At 40.6% G+C, this 24,320-nt stretch overlaps 2 protein-coding genes across 5 annotated transcripts in view; one reads left to right on the top strand and one right to left on the bottom strand.

The window, feature by feature from the left end:
* flrt1b (fibronectin leucine rich transmembrane protein 1b) overlaps nucleotides 1–14,075 on the bottom strand; it is a 34,189-nt gene extending 20,114 nt beyond the window's left edge. Inside the window, exon 1 of one of the 2 annotated variants that reach the window (XM_058649234.1) lies at nucleotides 13,949–14,075. The gene's annotated coding sequence lies outside the window, so the exon portion shown is untranslated. Of the gene's footprint in view, nucleotides 1–9,217; nucleotides 9,648–13,948 lie in introns of those variants that run through there. The other variant, XM_058649233.1, reaches the window with a different exon arrangement.
* The window catches only part of macrod1 (mono-ADP ribosylhydrolase 1), a 111,341-nt gene that overhangs the window by 43,178 nt on the left and 43,843 nt on the right, over nucleotides 1–24,320 (top strand). For all 3 annotated transcript variants that reach the window (XR_009242077.1, XM_058649236.1, XM_058649237.1), the window contains exon 4: nucleotides 21,139–21,168. Coding sequence is in view for 2 of the 3 variants with exons in the window: in XM_058649236.1 (XP_058505219.1) it covers nucleotides 21,139–21,168 (30 nt within the window). In the remaining variant the exon portion in view is untranslated. The remainder of the gene's footprint in view (nucleotides 1–21,138; nucleotides 21,169–24,320) is intronic.

Raw genomic sequence — 24,320 nt, 5'->3', positions numbered from 1 at the left:
AGTGAGCAGCAGAGTTTTTGCCCTGGAGGAAGCTGCTTTCCAAAGAGGAAGTGAAGAGCAGAGGAACAAGGGAGTCAACGAGACTGAGAGAGAGGAAAACAGAGCAGGAGAGGAGGTGGTGTTCGGGTTGGGACAGACTTAAGCGTGGAGGTGAGGAGGTGAAAAGGGAGGACAGAGAGAGAGAGAGAGGGGAGAGGTAGTGATGAGAAGAGGAGAAAAACAGGCGGACAAGGCAGAGACACACACACACACACACACACGCACACACACAACACCCAAAGCGAACATGCAGAAGTACTGTGCGAATAATGAAAATGCTGGCGGCTTTATTTTAACCACAGCTGCTCATAATTAAAAAAGTCAGATCTCACACAGCGGGGCTACAGAAAGAGCTCGCAGATTTGTATGCATAAGCGGTAAATAAACTGTATCATCTCTGAGGGCCGCAGCCTTGGCTGCTGACAGTAAATCCACAGCACTGTGAGCTCAAGCACGAGTCCAGCTACAACCACCGGCCTCACATCCGGTCGTGTCGAGTGTTCACGTTTGAATGTCTTTCAATCTCAATCTTAACACTTTAATAATGGCAAACAGGAACTCGCATTTCAAATCATTCAGTGTATTTTCTACCGGCATGTTTTTCTTGACAGGAGAGAAAAAACCCTCTGCAATGGCAATCAGACCATGGGACACCGAAAAGCAAAGTGAGACCCTCACAGATGAAAGCTTTTAGGTGGGTTGGCAGCTCTTTAAAAGCGGGGCGAAGCTGGGTTTCACTTTAGGTTTTACACACTGTCACCTCAGACGCTGTGAGCGAAATCCTCCTACACCATCACAGCAGCAGCAGCAGCAGCAGCAATGATTTCTCTACTTGGGAAAATAATATTTATAAAGGCAAAATAACAGCGCAGCATCCGTCCCATCAGCCGACGATGTGAATCAAACATAAACAGCTCTAATGTTGTTGTTTTGGAGGAACACTGGAGGAATTCATTAAATTTATCGGCACAGAAGCGGCGACACAATCACGGCCTGCGATATTATGTGCCTGGAGATACTATGATATAGGCCGTCTCTCAGCGCACACACACAGCCCAGCATGCATACACATTGTCTCATGACGGTATGTGGATAAATAATCCCATTAAATATGATGGAAGGGTTTTCCGGCTCAAAGCATTTGCACTCTCTCCATCTCTTTTCTCTCGCCGTCTCGCTCAGAATGAGGTATACACAGGAAGTATCTACAGACAATTTACGGGCCGGACACCCTCACACACTTATACACACAGACTCTCTCTCTCACACACACACACACACACACACACACACACACTCCACCAGAAGACTGTCTTAGATAGGACACAGTAACTAGGTTGAACAGCTTTTGTGTTCTGTGTGTGTGTGTGTGTCTCATATTGACAAACACGTTATCTTAAATCTAATAAGATATGAAGTTCATGTGGCCTCCTGTTGGTAGACTCTGTGCGGCACCTTGGAGGAGGTTCAAATCCAGCAGACAAGCTTGTTACCCCTCACCCGACAACTCTTTATCTGTATTATTTCCTGTCACTCTCTATTTCATTATCATTATTACCGCAGCTAGAATGAAAGAAATTTCACAGGGAGCTAGTTATCATTTTTTTGACAAGAATGAAGTATTTCTGTGTGAAATGTGCTGGTTTGCAAAGAAAAAAGTGAGTGAACTTTGGTTCCTTGTTTCTCATTTCACGGAGACAATGAGTTCACTTCGGATGATTATCAAAGCGCATTCAGCCACAGAGTCAGGCACCGTCCCTGCATACACTATGTGATCTATTACAATTCAATACATGAGGTCAAACACACATTGGTTCCCATTCGCCCTCACAATGAAGAACGACGTTGTCCTTGGAGCGAGAGGGAGTCGTACTTTCTAAACATGGCCCGATAATTAGCTTTTGTATGTTTTCTTTATTCCCGGCTGGTGTGGCACTGTTTGCTTTTCATCATGCAGTGTGATGATATATTCTGTGATCATTTGGTGCTTGGTGGTTGTACATAGGTCCACAATTTGGTCCAAATTTAGAGATTTTAGTTCCTTGCATGCAGGTCGATAGTCTGCAGCTTGTGGAACATTAATCATCCAAACCGACTTTAAATGGCCCTGCGAAAAGGGACGTTTTCATTATTTTCCTCCCCCATTGTTGATGAGTTACAGTACAGTAGTTGTTCGAAGAAATAAACAAATCTTTATACTCCACAAAAAATGTAAATGTTCATGCTGTAAATCAGAAATTGAATGCCTCTAAAATCCTTAAAATAATCACTAACCTCTGGCCACAGGTGCCTTAACACTTAATTACTGGTTCTGATTAGTTTTCTCAACCTTTGATCCAAGAAGAATCAAAAAGAAATAATAGTTTCCCTCAAATGGACTCCTCTTACAAACATTTACATCTTTGGTCTATGTTTCCTTCTAACTGAGGGTGTATTTATATTAGGTCACGATTATTTAGGTCAAAATTTAAATCCTTTGCACGTAAAGAAAGTGGCTTTTGAATTGATATTAATAAATGATTGTATATTGTACATATCTTTAACCCAAGCTCTTCCACTAGAGCTGAAACAATTACTTGATTGATCGATTATTAATTGATTACTAAATTAATCGTCAACTATTTTGATAATCAGTTCATTGGGTTGAAGCTTTTTCCATGATTAAAATAGGATTTCAGATTGTTTCACCTTCTTAAATGTGAATATTTTCTGTTTTCTTAGCACCATATGACAAAGAAATCATTAAAACTGAACTTTTTTAATGTTTTCTGACATTTTATGGACCCAACGATTACTTGATGAATCGAGAAAATAATCGACAGATTTAAGCCATTATGAAAATAATCCTTAGTTGCAGCTCTAGATTCCACTGAATGCCTGTGTTCTATTTTTGGGATAGGAAGTCAAACAATACAGTTACAACATTAAAAAGCACTATTTTCCAAGGCCCCTGTTTTGTAGTAATCGCTTTGTTTTGATTATTTTGTTTTTCGTAAAATCATTTGGGGCCATAATCGTAATTGAAGCACAAGTGTCGATTAATTGCACAGCACTAATTTCCCTGTACCGCATTTTAGTCTCCGATGACAAGGGTTGTGATCATGTTTGTTTGCCTGATTAAATTCTTGAATATTATGCCAATACTGAGCCTGTGTTTTAGACTCATTGAAATACACACAGTTGTTCACTGTTCCCAAAACTACGACGTCTAGTTAGATTCATTCTCTTGAAATGATGTGAATAAAAGTTCATTTTGGAAAATGCCATCACAGTGTGATGTCACACACTGTTGGGCTCATGTGTCAAAAAAAAAAGTGCAGACACGCTCACACAGAGTGGCCGCTCTGCTCTCACAAACCACCTCTGACAGCACAGTGTTGTGCAGTGAGCACAAACTGACAACAGTCAAGTTTAATTTAGACGCATCATCGAGTTAATTAGTCAAAGCTGATGCAACAAACCACCGGCGAGCTTGTTACTTTAACCGGTGACAGTGACACTCAGCAGCAGGTTAATAAAGAGATCATTAGTAATTATTTCTCATTAACCCCTAGCAGTAAAAGCTTAATGTCACCATTGAATTTCTTGGCTGTGAGACCTGACGTTTCTATAAGGAATTAAAACTGACAAGAGTGTATTACTCGTGGAGTTGTAATAGTTAGTTGGGCAATGAATTAGTCGATTAAAAATGATTAGCATGTGCACGGATCTGCTGCTGTATTTGTTATATACTGTAAAAGACCATGATAAGCTCTGGATGATTTTTATGGGCACATTTATCTTATCTCTGGAAAACTGTAGATGAGAACATTTTGTGATTTTTTTGGCTGATTAATCAACAATGAATTCCCCCACATTACTGTCATGGCCATAATAATTATTATAAGTGTGTATCTCATCACAGAAGACTTGGTGTTGAACAGCTTCTCTGTGTCGTTCAACCTTAAGGGTAAATTTGTGTCAAGTCATGCCAGTTCTGCATCACAGTCTCTTCTCAGTAATAATTAGACTTTAGAACTAATTTCTTGTTTTGTTTTTTTCACAGTTTTTGTCATCTGTGGATTGTTTTTTTTTACTATTATCATTATTTTAAAGTTTGGTAAGGGAAGAAAGTGAGCACTATGAAGTTGTCTCTGAAAGCTCAGCCCAAAATACCCATAATGCAATATATTTAATAACTCAGCCTAATGCAACGCCGTAGTGTTGTTGTTATTGTGTTTGAGTGTACATATATATATATATATATATATCTGTGAGTAAAAAGGAGAGCCTTCTAAATTGTTAAAACCTCCCCTTGTATAATGCATCTCTCTTATCTAGCATGTGGCACACGGATATATACACGGATGTTCCAGGTTTTTGATGATGTCATTTTGGGAAGGTCTCAGCCAAAACATGGCATAACCTCAATTATATAAAAGCCGCCTGTTTCAGCATCCTGCGCCTCCTACAATAGATTGCATAAGAAATAATCTAAGACAGCAACTATAGGCCTCCACAGGATCCATTTTGTGGAGTTGACTGAATTCATCCGTTGGTTTCATCTCTTTTCTCAGACTTCACAAATTGTTGACTTTTTTAAACTAAGGGGGGAAAAAAATAGAGAAAACATGTGTGTGTTAATGTTAGTATGTATTTAAATATAATGACTGGGAGATTAAACAATCACAATTATTAGAGTACATATTCATAATATAATTTACTTTGGATGTTTGTTGACTTCTGTTCATACACATGTTTTAAGACAAAAATCAGTCTGCAGCGTAATAATAATCACCAGTTGATGTCTGACTTGTGTTGTGTGTTTTTATTGTTTTGTTGGTGATTATTAAGTGTATCTGTTTTTCTATTATTGATGATATAATAAAATAGTTTTAGTCTTAACCAACGCTTAAGGGGAATTCTCCACTATGCTCACCAGCCATTTGGTGCTGAGCAGATCATTTGCGTGAACCACAAATTGAGTGATGAGATTCTGTATATATACATTAATACAAACATTTCCTTAGCTAATATCATTTCCTGCAGTGCTATCCATAACAAAACTATTGATTAGTTGATGTCCCTCTCTGTGGCTTTGCTTTCATTTGTTTTGCTGTTTGTTGACAATTTCATCAGCCGAGTCAAAGTGATCTCCATAATCAGATCCAATTACAAAGTGAAGACAACAGAGATAATGAGCACATTTATTAATACCAGGTGTGAAAGCAGTGGCATATTGGCTGCGTGTCTTCGTATCGACGTGGATCACGTGACGGTAACAGGTGTTAATGGGACCTCTGTCATTTAGCGGGTCTTTCTGTTCTCTGTTTGCAGATGGGAAATGTTTCTTTCACATACTTTCAATTAATTTTTTTCAATTGATTCTAGTGAAGAGAAACAGAGCCGAGAGATGAAAAAGGTTCAAATCCATCACGTTTCCCCATCAGCACAGGAGTGTGTGTGTAGCCCAACCTGCAGACCCAGCATTTATAGATCGACCTTTTTCCGATTGTATAAAAGATAGGTCTGCGCTCACTTGTCTGAGAGTGGGACAGTGCAAGATTTCCCTTTACACATGAGCCTGGTGTGATAGAAACAAAATAAGTTTAGACTAAATTGCATTAATTCAATAAATTGTACAGAGCCCCTCTGGTGACATAGGTGAAAAAAATATTAATGCATGGCCAGGCGTTACTTATGTCGTGGCCACGTGTTACTAAGGCGAGTGGATGTGGTTATGACATCACAATCATCTTGGAGGCAAAAGGTTAAAGTGAAGTGTTTCCCACACAGACTTTAATAGGCTGTGGTGCCAGGAACCATTATTGTGCAGGTGTATTTGTACGCCTCTCCTACTCCTGTTCATTTGATTTGTATAAGGATGGAAAACAAGATTATTTTTAAGCCACTTGATAATCTTCACTTAGACTTAGTCCGTTTCTTCTGCAACATGTTTTTTCTTTTTTTATTCTTTTGATGTATGCCATTATGATGACAATCACATTTTTTCTCCTGCTTTCTTTCCTAATTAAAAAGCCGTGGAAAGGACACACGGTGGTCTAGGGTAGCAGGGACATCATCCACTTACCATTAGATATTGATTCAGATGAGTAACAGTTCCAGTATTGAATCTTTCATGAAAGGAAAGATTAAGAGCATGCCAAAGTTGACATGCAACAACATGCTTAGTAACAGTCCAGCCCTGGCTTGAGACTGCTCAATTATTTACATTTAGCAGTGAAATATCAATTCTGAACGTCGTGACTATAGGCATGAACATAAACATCCTACCACAATCCGTGTTTTCAAAAGGAAACGAAAAATGAAAAAAAAACGAACTGTGATTTGATGAAATGAAAAATGAAAACAGATAACGAGCGTTTCCCGTTTTGTTTTGATTTTTCAGTTGAGAAAATAGGAGAATATTCACAGATTTGAACTTTTGTGAAACATTGTTGAAACACCTGCAAGACATATTTTGAATCATGGAAGCAACGAGCTACAACGTCACGTTTTCACCACGTTTTCAAAAAAGAGCTGGAGAAACTACATTGATCTGTACGTGCAGGGACCGTCTACAAAGTGCAACTTTTTCAAGATATTGAAAAATATTGAATAACTTCCCCATGACACACTGTAGTGTGTAGTGCGCAGTATCTTTTCCTTTCCTTTTGAAAAATGGAATACTTTTAATATATAGAAGTCACAGTAACAGGTTGTAAAGAAAATGAAGGTCATTTGTGAAAGAGTGAGGTGATAGATGAACAGAAGCAGAAATAATTCAGGTACATAATAAGGTAAACTGGCCTGAGGGCAGCAGACACACCACTTAGACACATGAAGCACAGAGAGTCATCTCTTCCTCTTGACACCTGCTCTTTCTGCCACAGGGCGCTGACCCAGAGTCTTGAATACCACTCACCACTGAACAAACCGCCACCAGGGAAAACTGCCCTCACTACTGACTACTGGAAGCAAACCAAAAGAAAATGATCACATGACTCTGCAGTTCCCGTCAGCTATATGGAGTGTTTTATGACCCACGACCAATATTTTCAGCAAAAAAAGGCAATGATAAACTCCCAGACGGACAAAATACAACAAAGTGGTGAACATAGTGGAGCATTTTCCAAGGGACTATGCTGTATTTACCTTAGTTAGTAGAAACCAACATAGAGCTAAAAATAGAGTGCATAATTTAACAAAAGGCTACAAACAAATTCATTGTAAAATAATAGGTCAGTGTTTCCAAATATATACGTCAATGCAAGCTAGTCATCAGGATATGATGGAAGACAAGTACATATTAGATTAAGTGTTTCCCTGCAAATGTCATCCGATTCATCCGTCCATGCCACATTTCGGTGTGAGCACTGATTCACTCTAAGCAACATTAACAAAGTCAACATATCGGTTTTCCTCCCACAGAGCAGCAGCAGCAGCAGCAGCAGCAAGTGTAGCTGCCGTTCCCTCACTGTATCTAATGCCTCGTTTGACATTTTGAAAATGTGCAGAAAATCAGGCTCATCGTCTCATATCATTATCGTATTCACACCACCATCTGAAATCTACGTCATCCAACAGTCCAAACACAAAACGACTGACAAGGTGTCGTCATTTAGGCCAGCATCAAGGCCAGCATCACACAGGTGCATTTCAACCATGCCCTCCCCATCATCTACGGCTGAACGGTTTTTCAGTAAATATCCAATTGCGATTACTGCGGCTGCGAGACGATTCACAACATCATTATTCTCATTTTCAGTTTGAAAAACACATTCATAAATGATGACTGTGTGACATTTGTGCACATCTGTGAGACACACAGACATTCTCTTCTGTCTGTGGAATAAGACGTGTGTGGATCAACACAGTAATTCATCTAATTAATTAACAAATACTTGGAAATTGCAGTAGGCTGTATTGCGATTTCAATATTCTACATATATATTCACATATTTGGTTTTAATGACATTATTTGGTCAATTTTACACATTTTTTTGTTGCATTTTTCAAACCATTTGGAGTTATGTAAACAGCCCTCCTCTAATTCCGTTGGACGGGAGAATAAGAGGAGATACAGAAAGAGTGTCTGCTGCTTTTCTTTATTCACGCCACATTCTGCCAATGAGCTGTTCCCTCTAACTGCATGACTTGCCCTGGATTTACTCTTTCTCTCTGCCTCTCGAGGACATTACACTTTAATCTCATGTTCTTTGCTGCTCTCTCTCTCTCCCTCTTTCTCTCTCTTCATCGTTCACCCTCTCCCCTTGTTTGCTGTCCATCATTTCATCCATCTCTCTGCCTTCCTTCTGTAATCCCGTGTTCTGTGCAGCTCTGACCCTGGGAATCTCGTTCTAATCTGCTCTGTCTCTCAATATGTAGACCTTGTATGACTGCTAATCCCGCGCTTGTATAAAAGAGTGCGTTCGTAAGTGTGTTTGTTTACATCCAGTGGGAGATGTTAGGCAGTTTTGCTGAGACAAGTATGACGCAATGTTGTGTTTGTATGTTTTTCTGGTGTCCTACACTGACTGCAGGCACAGAGCATCATCACAGGGACAGGCCTGTGAGTTTAGGTGGAGGATGCAAATGCTGTCACGGAAGAAGAAGAAGAAGGCCATGTCCACTGAGAGCCAGTGTTAGCCCTTCTGACAAATGCAAATAACACATTTAAAAAGAAATAAGAACAACACACACACACACACACACACACACACACACACACACATACACACAAGCTGTGAAAAACACACACTAATGCACACAAGGGGATGGGAGAAAAGAGAGTAAACATGCAATGGGAATTCTATCTCTTTACAAAGTATAATCTCTCACTTTAATCTCCCTCCGCCTGTAGCTCTCTGGGTCCCTTACTGCGTGGTCCAGCACAGGTAGATGCTGTACACACACACACACGCACGCACACACGCACGCACCTTTTCCCCCAAACAGCCTGTTCATGTCATCATGCCACGACCGTGCGCTGAAAACAAACCTTTTCCTTTGTTTTATGCATTTTCTGCACGTCTGCTGTTCGTTCTCCTAACAGCAATCTTATTTAAACCATCCTGTGAACTTCACACATGAGGGTCCGGTCAACGGACTGAACCTGAACAAGGGATGTAGGCGCCGCGGAGACACGGTCTGTCCGCACCGGTGTGTGTTAAAGATAGAGGATGAATGAGAGACTAACCTCGGATAAAGTGCTCTTTTCTCTCCCTCTCCCTTTCTGTCTGTCTGTGTGTTTTCTCTCTGTCTCTCGGTCACTCAGCTCCCGTCAGTCGACATCTCACCCCGCGTCAACTTCGCTGTACTTCAACTCCAAAATGTGTTTTCGTGGCGCAAACGCCACACACTCCCACTTCTTCTCCTCATGGGCTCTCCGCGTCTTTTCCCCCCCTGAGTGCACAGCAGCGGCGGAAGGTGCGACCAGCCTCTATTTCCACCTCGGTTAATCCCCCCGGGTCTCCAGGGCGTCACGGTCTCTTTTTAAAGGAACAAACGGTTGTTTACTGGCGGTTTGACAAGTGTCGCCTCCAGCGTACGCTCCGTCCTCCGTCCTCCTTCTCCTCCTGTTCTTGTTCTTCGTATCGCGCCAGAGCTGCGCGCAGAGCTGCGCTCTCTCCCCTCTCTCTCTCTCTCTCTCTCTCTCTCTCTCTCTCTCCTTCCTTCTCTCTATCTGTGCGCGTGCGTGCGTGTGTGTATGTGCGCGCGCTTTACATTGGATCTTTGAGCTCTGTTACAGGGGTTCAGCAGGTCGCCACGGTCCAGCAATTACCGACAACTCACCGAGAATTAGACTGACAGGCGCACAGGGACACGCGCGCGCGCGCACTCACACACTGGTTTCCATGACTTCAGAGGACATTACATTGACTTACATTCATACCGTCCCCACTACTGTCCTAACCTTGACCCTCACCTTAGCCTCAGCCTAACTTTAAAACATGTCTTCACCTTAAAATGTAGTCATTTAGACAAGTCCCCATCATGTGTAAACAGATTTAGGTCCCCACAACACAAGGAATACCAGCTACACACGCACACACACACACAGTTTTGCATAGTGGTTCTTATTAGGACTCTGAACTCACTTCCATTCATTTTCGCAGCATAACCAAATCCTCATCCACATCTTTAAGCCTTTAACCATCACCAGTTAATGTCTAACAGCCAAACCACAAGTCGCCATTTAATCCTAACTTTAGTCAGAGCCTTAAATATAATTGCCTTTTTAGTCTCCATGAAAATGTCAGACACACACACACACACACACACACTTTTGTACAGTATTCTTAGTGAGGACACTCACAGACATAATGCTTCCTTACCCTAAACGTAACCATCACATCTAAATGCCTGATCCTCATATAACATTCTTACACCTCAAAAAGCTCTTTAATGTTGTGAGGACAAAAATTGTCCTTGTGGCCTACAACAGGCACACACACACACACACACACACACACACACACACACCAACAGTCACTGTGTGTGTGTCCACTTTGAGGCCCTTCAGCTGGTGAGTGAGTGGGGTAGAGTTCTCCAGGGAAGGATGGAGAAAGGTTTCTCACAGCTTGGTTCTGGTTTATATGTCAGACAGACCCGGTCTGAGTTTTAATTAAAACATACACCCTTCAGCCACAACTTTAAAGCCACTAACTGGTTTCAGTGTTGGAGCTGATTTGTGTTTTTTTTTTTTTTTTTTGTTGATTTGGCCAAGCCATGAAACTACAGAAAATATTTTTTAATAAATACCTTTTTAAGTCACATTATTAATAGGGCTGAACAATTAATTACATTTGTGTATATATGTATATATATATATATATGTATATATATATATATATATATACATACTTAACATTTCTATTGGTAATATTTTAAATCAGTTCAATATTGATAGCAATAGAGTTGAGATCTGATGGAGCATTGACACACAACGTCATCATAATATGACGACCCAGAGTTTGAGTCCATGATTCTCAACTGGAATGTGGAACACTGGAATTGCAGCCCTCATTAATAACGTCCCAATAATGACTCATTAGAACCAGTTACCAGTTTTAATGTTTAATAATTGGGAGACTACGCAGTTTAAATTGATATTGATGTGTTTTAATCCACTCTCTGTGACCAATGAGTTTTATTTGCCTCAGAGGCATATCCCCCCACAATTAATTTGCATTTATTACCTTTGGGCTGTTCTGTCACAAAAGACTGGCCTCAGTTCAGCCCTCTGGGTGCTGGGTGTATTTGCAGTGTAGTAACTTTGTTGCTCATGCTCTCACGTGCAGGTTCTCAGCACACTCAGCAGCGTCTGTAGTGGGCCTGTGTGGGGGGCCACTCGGGGCCGTGGGTGCGGGCGTTGCCGCTCCACCAGCACCCTCTGGCGCTCTTCCAGAGATGGCTTACCAAGATTGAGTCATTTATTCAATTCAAGTGACTCACAAAGTCAAACTGTCATAGACAGAATGAGTCCACATAACTGCCAAGAGTAGAAACTAGAAACTGGCTGAGAATTAATTTTAGACTCCAGGACTGATGTCAGTACTCGGGAATTAAACTGGATAAAGTGCAGCGTTCATTTAAATAACTCAAATAAACATCTGTGGGTTGTGTGACTCGTGACCAAGATAGGAGTGGCTAATTATAATGTGTTTTAAAAGTTTTAAACCAACTCAGACTTGCAGTGTCTCTACTGCAACTATATGGTATAAAAATAGTGATGTGGTGCAATATGGAGTAATACTGGTTAATTTATCATTGGGTTTTTAAAAAGATGTTGAAGGAAATCCTACAGTATTGAACACCTGAACAATAAATTATACAACACATCATACACAAACACAATGCAAACTAATATTCCAGCCTTTTTTTGTACATTAGGAGAGGATTATTTAACCGTCTGTACAAGGTTTTTCTTTTTCATTTGGTTTTCTGTCATGAAAAATAGTCGTCATAGTCCTGCAGGAACTATTAGTGCATATGCAGTAAATGACTGTAATTTATCGTCTGCTTATTCCTCGTGGTATCAGTTAAATAGCTCTGTGCAGGCAATTGTTGCTGTAAGTAGGTTAAACAATTTGAGCTGTCCGATCCCTTTAAATGATACTTTATGAAGAAATGTCTAGTGGAAAAGAAACAAGCTGTTTCATGATTTGGACTCATCACATAATGTATGGGTGTGGATTCTCATCATTGTTTTACTATTAGCATGTTGTTCCTAATATGATATAATATAAAGCTTTTATCTCTAATCTGACATCATCCTCAGTTTAGATCCTCTGAAACCTTCCTCTGTCACACATTTTTGCAAAAAAAACAATAGTCTTCGATCCTCTTCTAATGCTGTACTGACATGTGAATATAGGTGAATTAATACAGAATCTGAAACTATTCAATAAAACCATTACAGTGTATATATATATATTTCCTTTGTTCGCAGGTGAAGGGGTGGAGCTTTGAGTATGTTGTGCTTGCAAAGACTCCACCCTTTAACACCACAGAGCTGCAGCAGTTACAGTGTTAACTCTGTGAAGGCTGACTGAAAATCATAGGTGATTATTGTTGATAATCATTTATATATTTTTTTATATATATATAGTACATTTTTGAAACACCTCACATTGGGAGCCAAGATTATCAACCGCCTCATTGTTTCCCTCACAGACTGAGGTGTTTGGTGTCAGTTTTTATCTGTGGATGAAGTGCAAACTGTAGCCAGACGGTGTTTATAGCAGCCGACAGGCCACTTCTCCAGTGCATCGCTGCTCATTTGCTTGTCAAACTCTGGTCAACTTTCTTCTGTGTCTAATTTGTTTAAAGATCTCTGTGCCCTTGTAACTCCTTGTTGAAATGAGTACAGACATCTAATTCCACACCAGAGCAGAATACAGGAAGTTTAGCGAGAGCAGCATCAAAAACATTGAACTGTGATAAGGAGGCAAACCCTGTCATAGAGTCACAACCACGATGTGAAATAGATAGACATTTTGCAATTAACATTTAATTATAAAGCACTGTATGAGCGTACAGCTGCACTGTTTGTTTTGCTGCACAGGGTGGGGCAGCAATTAGTGCATCGTAACACTATGTGATTATAAAGTATTGTTTGTTTGTTTTTTGGTTGAAAGAAAATGCCTTTATCTTAGTATTTTCTTCATAGTTAATCCTTTACAATTTCTCAGCATGTATTATTTATGATCCGCTTTTTTCTATAATCTTCTTTATTTTAAAATGTCGGACAGAGGCGCAGTAACTCTGTCTGAGTCCTGTGTCTCATCAGGAGCTTTGCTTTGTTTTCCATCAGGACACCAGGAACATTGATTGGCGTTCTCAAGTGGTGCTGCTAAATCATAGCTAGAAATTAAATGACTGAAAGAGGTATAATGGTGGTTAGGACGAGTGGGCAGAGGAGAGAGGGAGAGGGAGAGATGGAGCGGGAAGCAGGACGGGGAGGAATACACAAACAGGTTGCACTGGGGCCTGGGGAATAGGGGGGGGGGGAGAGAGAGAGAGAGCGGAGTGAAGAAGGAAAGAAAAATAAGATGGAGGGCCACAGAGAGCAAGACTGGTTAAAGTCTGAGCTTCACGGAAACGAGGTTTGCACCTGTTTTCGTCATCATCATCATCACCATCATCATCGTCATCATCATTACTTCTCTCCAACATAATGCTACACACAGATGGACTCATTCTCACACAGGTGGTTAAATTATTACTATTTTAGTCAAACAGCAGCTGATTGCTTCTCACACACACACACACACACATATTCTCTCTCTGTCACAGTCAACTTGGTCTCTGGTTGGTCAGGTTTTTTTTTTTTTTTGGAGCTTTTAGCTCTTGTCCTTCACTGATGCATCAGTCTTTCCAGCTCTCCATCCTTACCCCTCTCTCCCCCCTCAGTGTGAGTACTTACCTCCCGTGGAAGAAGTAGTACACTCCATCTTGTTGTTTTATGTTCCAAGCAAATTTAGTCCTGCGTCTCTCTTCTCCACCCTTAACTCTCTTTCACTTCGTCTCTGTCTCCCTCACTCACTCACTCACTCTCCGTCACCCCTCCCTCCTTTGCCTCTCCATTGCTCTCTCCCCCTCCCTGAGCCCTTCCCCGTGTCCCCCGACACCTAGCACTCTCCTCCCCTTCCTCCCTATCAAACCTACCCTCCCTCCCTCCCTCCCGCTCCCTCTCACCCAGTGTGTAGTTGTATAACTTATCACCCTGATCCCTCCTTCACTCAGATAATTGGTGTGTCTCGGCAGCAGATGCTAGCCGGCTTTATTTAGCTTTGCGGTATTAGCTATTACAATTAGTCTAATCTGATGCCAATGAGAAAAAGAAACTGTGAGCTTCCATCATGTATGCAGCTCCATGGGAGAGGCGACTTGTGTTTGTTTTTGCCCAAACTGCAAGTGTGGCCAGTGTGTGTGTGTGTGTGTGTGTGACTTTTACAAACACACTGTTGCACTCAATTCACACTTGACCGAGTAGTGGATACATGTGGGTTTTAACAGATGGTGAAACATCTTCCCTTGAGTATCAACATTATTCTCTCTCTCTCGCTCTCTCTCTCTCTCTCTCTCTCTCTCTCTCTAATTAAATAGGTTTCAGTAACAAACCTTTGGGCCTTGCCGTCTCCATGGAAACCCAAACACCAAAACACCACCATCCGCATTTGCATCAGTGTCTATGTGTGACTGTTGCAGCTACCGTGTATGTACGTGCATCTCGCCCTCTTTCTTTCTCTCGTGTGTGTGTGTGTGTGTGTGTGTGTGTGTGTGTGTGTGTGTGTGTGTGTGTGTGTGTGTGTGTGTGTGTGTGTGTGTGTGTGTGTCTGTGTGTGTGTGTGTGTGTGTGTGTGTGTGTGTGTCCATCTCTGCAAGTGCGTGATAGTGCATACACATGAGTATTTTAGGTTGCTTTGATGCCTTTGTTTCCCTGCAGGGCTCACGGCCTGGTCCTGTTTCAAGCACCTACACACAGAGAAGAACAGTGTTGTTACATGGGAGACATTTGAAAATGTATTCCAAATCTATTGCACGTCACATGAGACAATCCTAATAACCGTATCATCCCTCGAATATAGAACACAAGCAACAGGATTTTTGTTTTTAATGTTTTTGGTTTCGGTTAATTACATGCACTTGCCACGAGGAAGCTGAACCTGAATTTGAACACGGTGCACCTTTTCTGGATGTAGGCTTAGGCAATAATTCAATAATATATTTAAGGGCATAATGTTCATGCACTGTGCAAACACACTTAGAGACACAGCTTATAATACAAAACCTAAATTAACTGGAGAAAATTGCGTCTTTATTGTGATAAATATAGATATTGACATTTATGGCCATATCATCCAGCCCTCGCCTCAGACTCAGGCAACACACTCGCAAAACTCAACAGGCAAGTTATGTGTCAAAGGTCGGACGCATAAATAAACAAACACATTAAAAAAATAAATAAACAAACACAAGTCTTCTGACCACTGTGTGTGTGTTCAGCAGCTACAAAAGACAGTTGAATGAGTGAAGGACCGGGAGTCACGGTTTGTTTTTGAATGGGGAAAATTATAAATCTACTCAGAAGGCATCACATGAACATGGTCAGGATAATTTACAAAAGGCTGTAGGTTGTAAAAATGCCTTTTATGTCGCCCGGGCAGCCAGCTGTGCATCAAACAGTCAATCAATCAATTAATCAATCAATCAACCAGACTTCATTTATATAGCAGCTTTCATACAAATCGATGCAACTCAAAGTGCTTCAGAGGATAAAAATGCAACTCCATCAGCCCGCCCATCACTCATCAACCATCCCAACAACACATAAAATGATCAGATATTAAACTTAAGATGGAGATGAGGGAACGCCAAAGACTGAACAACCAGAACCCGGCAAGAATATATAAAGAATATAGATATAATAAAGAAATATGTTGATATTGATATTGATATGTCAATAAAACAAATGCAAATGAAATGGATAAATACAGTAAGAATAGACCGGTAATACTGATATCGTGTAGTGAAACAGTATTTATCTAATAAGGCTAATGAAAAGGGTATGCTGATGAGGTGAAAGATAAACTCTCTGACCAAGTTCAGTTAAGGCCAGGTTAAAAAAGTAAGTTTGCTTTTTAAAAAAATACTTATTCAATCTCTGCTGCCCTCAGGTCTTCAGGCTCCATAGATGAGGACCGCAATAGTAAGGACGCCTCACTGTAGGTTCTTGTCTTGACTTTGCTGATTATAAAGTCTGCCCACTCGTCCTCACCACATTATCCGTCATTTCATTTCTGCTTCCTGAGGACCAAATGTGCATGAACTGGTTCAGTATCTGCAAAACAAACCAGGAGCCGACACCTGTTGTCTCACCGAGCCTAAAGGTTGAAATGTTGACATGTGTTTAGAACCCTGACACACAGAAGTCTCCCTGATCTCTCTCCAAGAACAAAGTGTCCGGTGAGCAGGGGCAGAGTGTACTCAGGGTTTTAGACACAGACCCTCCAAGTCCACGTCAGAAAGGCCGCGTTGAGCGTAACGTCAGTCCTGAGTTAAAGAAACATTTCCCCTTTATTAAATCTGAAAGAGATACTGAGGCTCTGGCAAAATATTTGAGTCTGGTTCAACATTTTCTACGTCACGTAACAAGGAAGGTGCTGCAGTTTTTTTTTGTGGGAACGGATACCAGTCTGAATAGTCAGTGAGAAATCTTTAATTTTTAAGCAAAAATCATTATGATAGACGTTAATATAGAAATACTCACACCTGTGAACATTTAAAGTGTATTGTTTTTCTGATTTCTGACGAAAGCTGTCCAGATTCCTGGCAGCTTGCACTGAGACAATGCCAGCTGCAGTGGAGTGTGACTGAAGAAGAAAGAAAGTCCACCGTCTAAAACACTAGCTACCACCAGATTTTGATGTGTGATGCCTCAGAAGAAAAGAAAGCCACTTCTCTTTATACACCGTTTCGCAGCAGATGTTCATCAGTTTTAATAAGGGGGAAAAAATCCATTGCCGTTGATCCTGAGATACAAACTTCTACTCTGATGCCGGCTTTTTAAATCCAGAAGGTGATGTAACCTTCTGAAGAGAGCCTGTTTCTCTTTCTTCATATTTGTAAGAAACTGGTTCTGCCTCTTTTTTATTTTTTATTTTTTGTTAACAATAATATTTTGGGAAATTAAGTGTAGATGTAGATACGAAAGGAAGGTACACTGGAGGGTGAATTTGAACACATGCTTCACTCGATAAGTCATGAAATGAATTACACGTCATAAATTGACACATAACAGTAAAAGCATCAGGGGGTTGACTTTTCCTTTAAAGTGCAGAAAAGGTAAAAGCCTGTGTGCTATTTTTCAGATATCCTGGACAGGATTTATCCACATGGTGCAGATAAGCTCCAACAGCCTAAAGCAACGTCTGGTTCCATGTGATTTCTGCAAAAATTATTCCATTACAAAGTTACCACCTGCTTTACAGTGTAATAACAACATACAATTATAGTGTGTCAAAATTGAAATTGCTATGGTATTAAGAGGAGTTTTGTTGTTCATGGGTGCCCCCGTGGCCAAGTGGAAAGGGAACTTGGCTTGTAACCGGAAGTGCTGGTTCAAGTCCCCACCAGGTCAAAAGGGCTGGGGTACCCCTGAGCAAGGTATCTAACCCCCATTGCTCCCCGGGCGCTACGCAGTGTGGCAGCCCACTGCTCCTAATTCTAGGATGGGTCAAATGCAGAGAAATCATTTCCCTAAGGGGATTAATAAAGTATATCTTATTATCTATTCTATTCTTGATTAAAACCACAGTAACTACTTTGTTTCTAACTAAATATTTACACTCAGTAGGCAACCTAGTTACATTAGTTTAAGTTTGATCAAAATGATCTTTAATAAAAACCTAAATCTCCTTAAGTTATTTCAGCTCCATGCAAAACACCCTTCCATTAATATGAATAATATTAATTCAGTGGATTTATAGTGAGCTTTGATTCACTATTCTCTAACCACTAATTCACTAATATTCCTAAAATATTTTGGGACATTACCCTAATTAATCATATGTCCACGTAGTAATGACCAAGTCTCATTTAGTAGCTTGGCACATAGTCAACCGGACTGAAAAGTTAAGAACAAAATGGAGGTGTATAGAATTAATCTTAGCCGCAGCAGCTCTCGTGGTGCATATGAGTAGATCATCGTAAATCCAGTCCAGTGAATCCAGTTAAACTGTCGTTAACGCTCATTGTCACGTTTCTAAGTAGTTTGACATTGTTAGCAGAAAAAAGGCTAAGTGTGATCCCTGATGTCTCGTGTGACGCTGTACAAGTGCAAAGTGAATGTAAACGTATATACAGTTTTGAGTTTGCATTCACTGAGGAAAAGAATTCCTGTCTCTGATTTAAACCTAAATTCAAGCCTGTGCCTCCTTGAAAATGTACAGCACATGACAACTTTGTGATGATCAGTGTTTGGGGTTTTATGTTGCTACAGAAGACCAACATTTCTAGACCTTTCTAATTATCATTAATTATTTCACACTGGACTAGAGCTGCAAATAACAATTATTTTCATAATCGATTTATGTGTTGCTTATTTTCTCGATTAATCGTTTGGTCCAATAAATGTCAGAAAACCTTAAAAAAATGTTGATCGTTGTTCGTCAAACCTGGAAATGACGTTGTTCTCAAATGTCTTGTCTCAAATGATTTCTTTGTTATCCAGAGCAAAGAAAAGAAGAAAATACTCACATTTAAGAAGCTTAAACAATCGGAAATCTTGTTTTAATCATAAAAAAAGCTTTGAACCGATTAATCGATGATCTAAATAGTTGTCGATTTATTTAGTAATCAATTAATAATCAGTTAATCGATTAGACAAGTATGTGACATTACGCGATGTTCAGCCCGCGGGTACAGTAATCAGCAAAGGGGCGAATTGGAGGCTTCATACAATGGAGCCATTTTATTTTTTTCTGCACTTTTACACCTGAGCAAGTTTTATTTCAGTTCATCATAACATCTATCAGCTCTCAAACAAGCTGTGGACCCCGAAATAGGCTCACACTGTCACATTAAATAAGCCTCCTTTTTTTTTCTAATTCACACTGCATGGAACTGCACATTTTCAAACGGGAGAGTGGAGATATTCACTTTAGGAGATGTTAATGAAGCTGCAGCGTACAAATATGGAGACGTATAGTGTCTTTAAAGGCTGGAATTAAATGAGATTTACCATTAATGAGACAATGGGGGGTTGTGAAGTGTTGAGAGGAGGATTCGAGAAGAGAGAGAGAGAGAGAGAGAGAGAGAGAGAGACAGCGGTGGGATTCAGTTTCTTTTTCTCCTTCTCTTAAACCAACTTACTCAATTTGAGTGAGCTCCCAATTGGCAAATTGCCTGCCGACAAAAAGTAACTAAAATAGGAGATATCCTCTGCATGTTCTGACGTAATATTGTCACTGTCCTATGCAGAGAAATGATGTATTCATCAGGATTTTTTTAACACAGTCTCAGCTACCAACATTTTGCAGAGAAAGAAGAGAATCATATATTTTTTTTTTTTATATATATATATATAAATGTGTGGTGAGCTTTCAGTTTTCCGGACATGCTGTGTATGTCCTTTGTCCAGCTGTCAATTCCACATGCTAATGAATATATGGGAGAGAAAAGCACTTTGCAGGGTCACACGGTGGTGCAGTGGCTAGCATTGTTGCCTCACAGCTAGAGCTAGAGGGTCACCAGTATGGATCGAGGGCCTTTCTTTTCTCCCCCATGTGCGTGGGTTTCTTCGTGTTTCACCCTATGCCAGCTGGGATTGGCTCCACCCCCCCAAAGCATGTTAAAAGTCGGATTTTAGCCAGACTAAGACAATAATTTGTGTAACACGACTAAAATTGAGCTAGTTTTAGTCGGACTAACATACCTAAATAATGTGATCCATAGTCCGATTCCACCATGTGCCATGGCTTAGTTCAAACTGGGAAGTTATAATGATTATGTACACACCAGCCAGGCTGTAAACATTAATTCCATTGTTTTTCTTTGTCTCGCAAAAGCGCTCATGATATTACATTTATTTAAGCTTCAGTCACCTGCTTGTTGTCCAGGTCGAACATTGCAGAATGATTGACATTTTCCATGACCAGATAGACAAATTAATCAGTGCCTTCCTTACCAGTTTTTCTTATCACAGTGTTGTTTATTTTCCTTTGGACCGGAGTCTAAGCATGAATTCATTCATTAACTCTGCCAGCAGTGAATCTATTCGTCCTCATTGTGCAGAGCTCATCATTCCCCTGTGAAGGGACTCGGAGACTGCTGGTTCCAATTCTGTCCATCTAATCAGGGACTAAGTTACACCTGCAATGCCAGGTGAATGCAATAAACTCGCTGGTTGGCAGAACCAGTAGTGCCGTGAGTACAGAGGACTTGGATTGAGAACTGGTCTTGTCGGGAAATGCTGACACCAATAATAAATTATGTTGTCAAGGACAAATGTAGACCATGTTTATCCCCCAGTAAGTAGAAGTAAGCAAAAGCAAGGTGTTATTTCCTAACCAGCAACAACCCCCCCCCATATGCACAGCAGTGCAAATATAGAAAAGGTCTGATAGTAGTGGTGGCGTGTTGTGATGTACAGTATTTCAGTGGTGAAAGATTAAGGTTAAACTATACAAGAAGTGAATTCTATTAAAACACAGCTCTGTTCATCACCATTCATGGGATTTAATATGTTCTCACTGAAGCTAATGTAAATGTCTTTAACTGACTGCCTGGTGGCTTATGATTGAACAAAAATCACTGGGGTCTTTGAGACATGGATATGTCTGATAAATGCAAGTAATGAATGCCGTAATCTGGTTTGAACAGAAAACCAAGAAAGACTCTTGTTGCATTTCTACCACATTTGCTCTGTAATCTGTTTGCACCACTCTGTCGTTGTGTGATCTTCAGAGATGAAGCATTGTACTCTTCAACCATTTCATTCAACAACAACAACAACAACAACAAATGTTCTGTTTATCCACCAGGTCATTTTGGCTCGGAATGTTTTAGACATTCTTTTTCATCCGTGTTTCCTCTGTCTCGTTTTTCTTTTAGCCAACAACACCCTGCTTGGTGGAGGTGGAGGTAAGTCACAACCTGTCTCATCTGTTGTGTGTGTGCGACTGTGGCCTTGGCTTCTTGGCTGGCTTTTCTTTTCATCTTTGTGGTGCAAATACTCCACTCTGGACACAAAGTAACTGCAAGTGTTGTGCTTCTTTTAATCCAGTGATGCAATGCAATTTGTGAGACAAAGGGCGCGCGCGCGTGTGTGTGTGTGCTGTATATTCTATGCGTGACATGGCTGTCTGGATCTTCCTTTGTGTTTGGTGGCAGGTAGCTCTTTGTTATGGCAGGTGTTCAAAGTGTGTGTGTGCACGCTCCTCGGTGTGTCTGCCGGCCCGTGTCTGTGTCTGTGTCTGCGCGTTAGTGTGCGCGTGCAGGTGCAAAGTCGATAGTTGATAATTTATGGGTGTAGAGTGCTCTGGACATAAACAGTCATTTTTCAGTGTATTGTTGACTCAGTGCTTTGCTGTGTGCGTGTGACGTTGGACGTCTACGGTTAATCAATACTTGTAATAAATCTGTACTACTAATGCGGCTGCCACATTCGCTCCAACCTGTACACACACACACACGCGCGCGCGCTTACGAGCACCCATACACTCAACTTGTGTTTGTTAATGGTGGCAAATCTAAGTGCTGCTACTTTTGTCTGTGCTTGTTTACTTTCCTAATTTGGACAAACAGCTTTTGTCTTTCACAGTACAATTGCACCCTGAGTTTTAACCCTCGTGTGTGTGTGTACTTGTATGTACTGTATATCTTTGTGAGGTCCAAAAAAACCTATCTTTGTGGAGACATTATGTCTGAGCCTCACAACTTTAAATGGCTTTTTCAGGGTTAAGACCTGGTTTTAGGGTTAGGGTTAGAATTGGGTTTAGGTCAGGTTATGGTTAGGCCCTTAAAGTTAGGGTATACATTATTTGTCAATGATGTGTCCTCACTAAGATATAAAAAGATATGTGTGTATGTGTGTGTGTGTTTAGACAAATGCAGAATTAGTCCTCTCCAGTCTCCATGGTGATGTATCAAATTTTTGTAGGGTATACTTAACCCAAATGTTATATTCTTTCATATGCCGTCAGTTCTTAGCATCGTTTGACTCTAGTGCTCTGTTTAAGATATTAACCCTTTAACACCTAAGCCTTTCTTTTTTGCTCATTGTAACCGTGTAATTACAGTCATGCAAAGTGCACTTGCGCGAACGTGTCGTCTGCGATGCGCTCGGTGTTAAAGGGTTAAGTCCTTACCATGCACAGCCACACACACACACACACACACACACACACACACACACACATGCAAAATGAGCTCCACCCTTACTTACACCAACTGAGCTTCAAGCCTTACAAATGGACTGTGCACACACTAACCATCTCATGCTCTGCAGCGTGATTTGATGTGTGTCCTGAAGTGAAGTCTGATGGTTCCTCACAGGCAGGCCATGAATGTGTGTTTTCATCACACTCAAGTAAAAAATGTTATGTCGCTGGTTTGTTTTAGTCATTTTTATGTTTTTCTCCATTAATTTTTATTCAGTTTAATTTTATGATGACATCTGTTTCAAACTAAAAAAAAAAAGTCCACCGAATGACTAGAGGAGGCAATATTTCCAACAATCACCATCTGCTTTGGTCCTTTCACATGTTTCTGTACCACTTGTTGAAAATGTGCGTCTTGCTCTGCTGACTTCCTTCGTCTCTTATTGGATTTGCTTCCTTCATTTCTTCCCTCGCTCTCTTTCCAGCTCCATCCTTGGGGGTTTTGTTAAGTCAGAGCCTACAGTAGGTGTTAATTAGAGAGAGGGGGTAAGGGTAGAGGCAGGAGATGGATAGAACAAACAGACGACAGGACGAGGGAAAGAAAGCAACGATGGCCTGATAGTGTTTGAAGGCAGCCGCTGGGGATAAGAAAAAAGTGGAGAGAAATACACAAAAATCATTGCGCTTACGTCATACTGCATTGAATAAACAGTGTTCATTCAGCTTTAATGCGTTTTTCATCAGAGGATCAGCAACAAAAGGTCTTTACAGTGCTTTACCACTCAGTCTCAAGGGTACCTGGGAAAATGTCATTCAGATAGATCAAACGCACACCTGCTGACATTGTTTTCTCACTTCAATCTCGACGAGGACTGGGCTCAAGCAGCGCATCAGCAACAAATTCAAGGGCAGGAAATTAACCTTTTTTGATTTTCACTGGCTGCTAATATATTTCAGAGCTCATCTTTCATCTGGCTGTTTACCACTCTGATTGATTTTCCAAATGGAAAAGAAAGCCCATATGATGGCTGGAGGTCAGCCATCATATGAATGTTACCACAAGCTTTACCCTGAGATCACTTGTCAAGATACTTCATTACAATTGTTTATGTTGCACTACTTGAGCAGTAAAAAGTACTAAATCATCACAGATGAAAATATCAGATACGATCTTGCAAAATGTAGTTATTTATTTAGAAATGGGGACAGTGCACGTTAAGGATCATCATGGTGTAAACAAGCCGGTGGCTTATTTGCATCCACTGTCCCGAGCCAGGTTGGCGGTGCAGGACAAATTGCACCAATACATCCAAAAGACAACCAAGAGGGCGAAAAAAGCCAGTTAACAAAAACAGACAATCTGCGATGCAGCAAGGTAAAGCAGGAAATAGGACATTTTTCATTTAATTGCACATAGATTTGTAAAGGGCCTTTTTGCATAAAGTTTCAATATTTGATGCTGACAGAAGTATCCAAGTGTGGATACTTGGACACATACTTATTTGGGTTTGTGTTGGAGGCTTTTTAGTTTATATTTATATGTGTGTTGACACGTCATTTACTCTGCATATGTCTGTAAGCAGGTGGTTATTTGCTTTGTGCTTTAATTGGATGTCAAAGACTGGGGAGTTTGCACATCAAATGTACCTGGTTTGGGTTTGGACACACACAAAAAAAAACCAGAATGCCTGTTGGGTTTGTTGGGCTCGGTTAGTTTTAGAAAGAAAAACAGTCTTCCTTTTACTTCAGTGACATCATGCACATAAGCCGGCAGGGAGTGGAGGTACTGATGACACTTGTCTTACCAGCTTTATTTGACAATTGTCTTACAATGTCTTATACAGTCCTTTCAAGAGTGGCTCTCTGGTAGTTCTTGGAAAACCTTGAGGTGTATTTGAAGCCATTATCCAGCTA

This window comes from Solea solea, chromosome 14 (assembly GCF_958295425.1).
Source record: "Solea solea chromosome 14, fSolSol10.1, whole genome shotgun sequence".
NCBI lineage: Eukaryota > Metazoa > Chordata > Actinopteri > Pleuronectiformes > Soleidae > Solea > Solea solea.
Note: the sequence above shows the minus strand (reverse complement) of the source record. Positions and strands in the feature narration are given on the sequence as shown.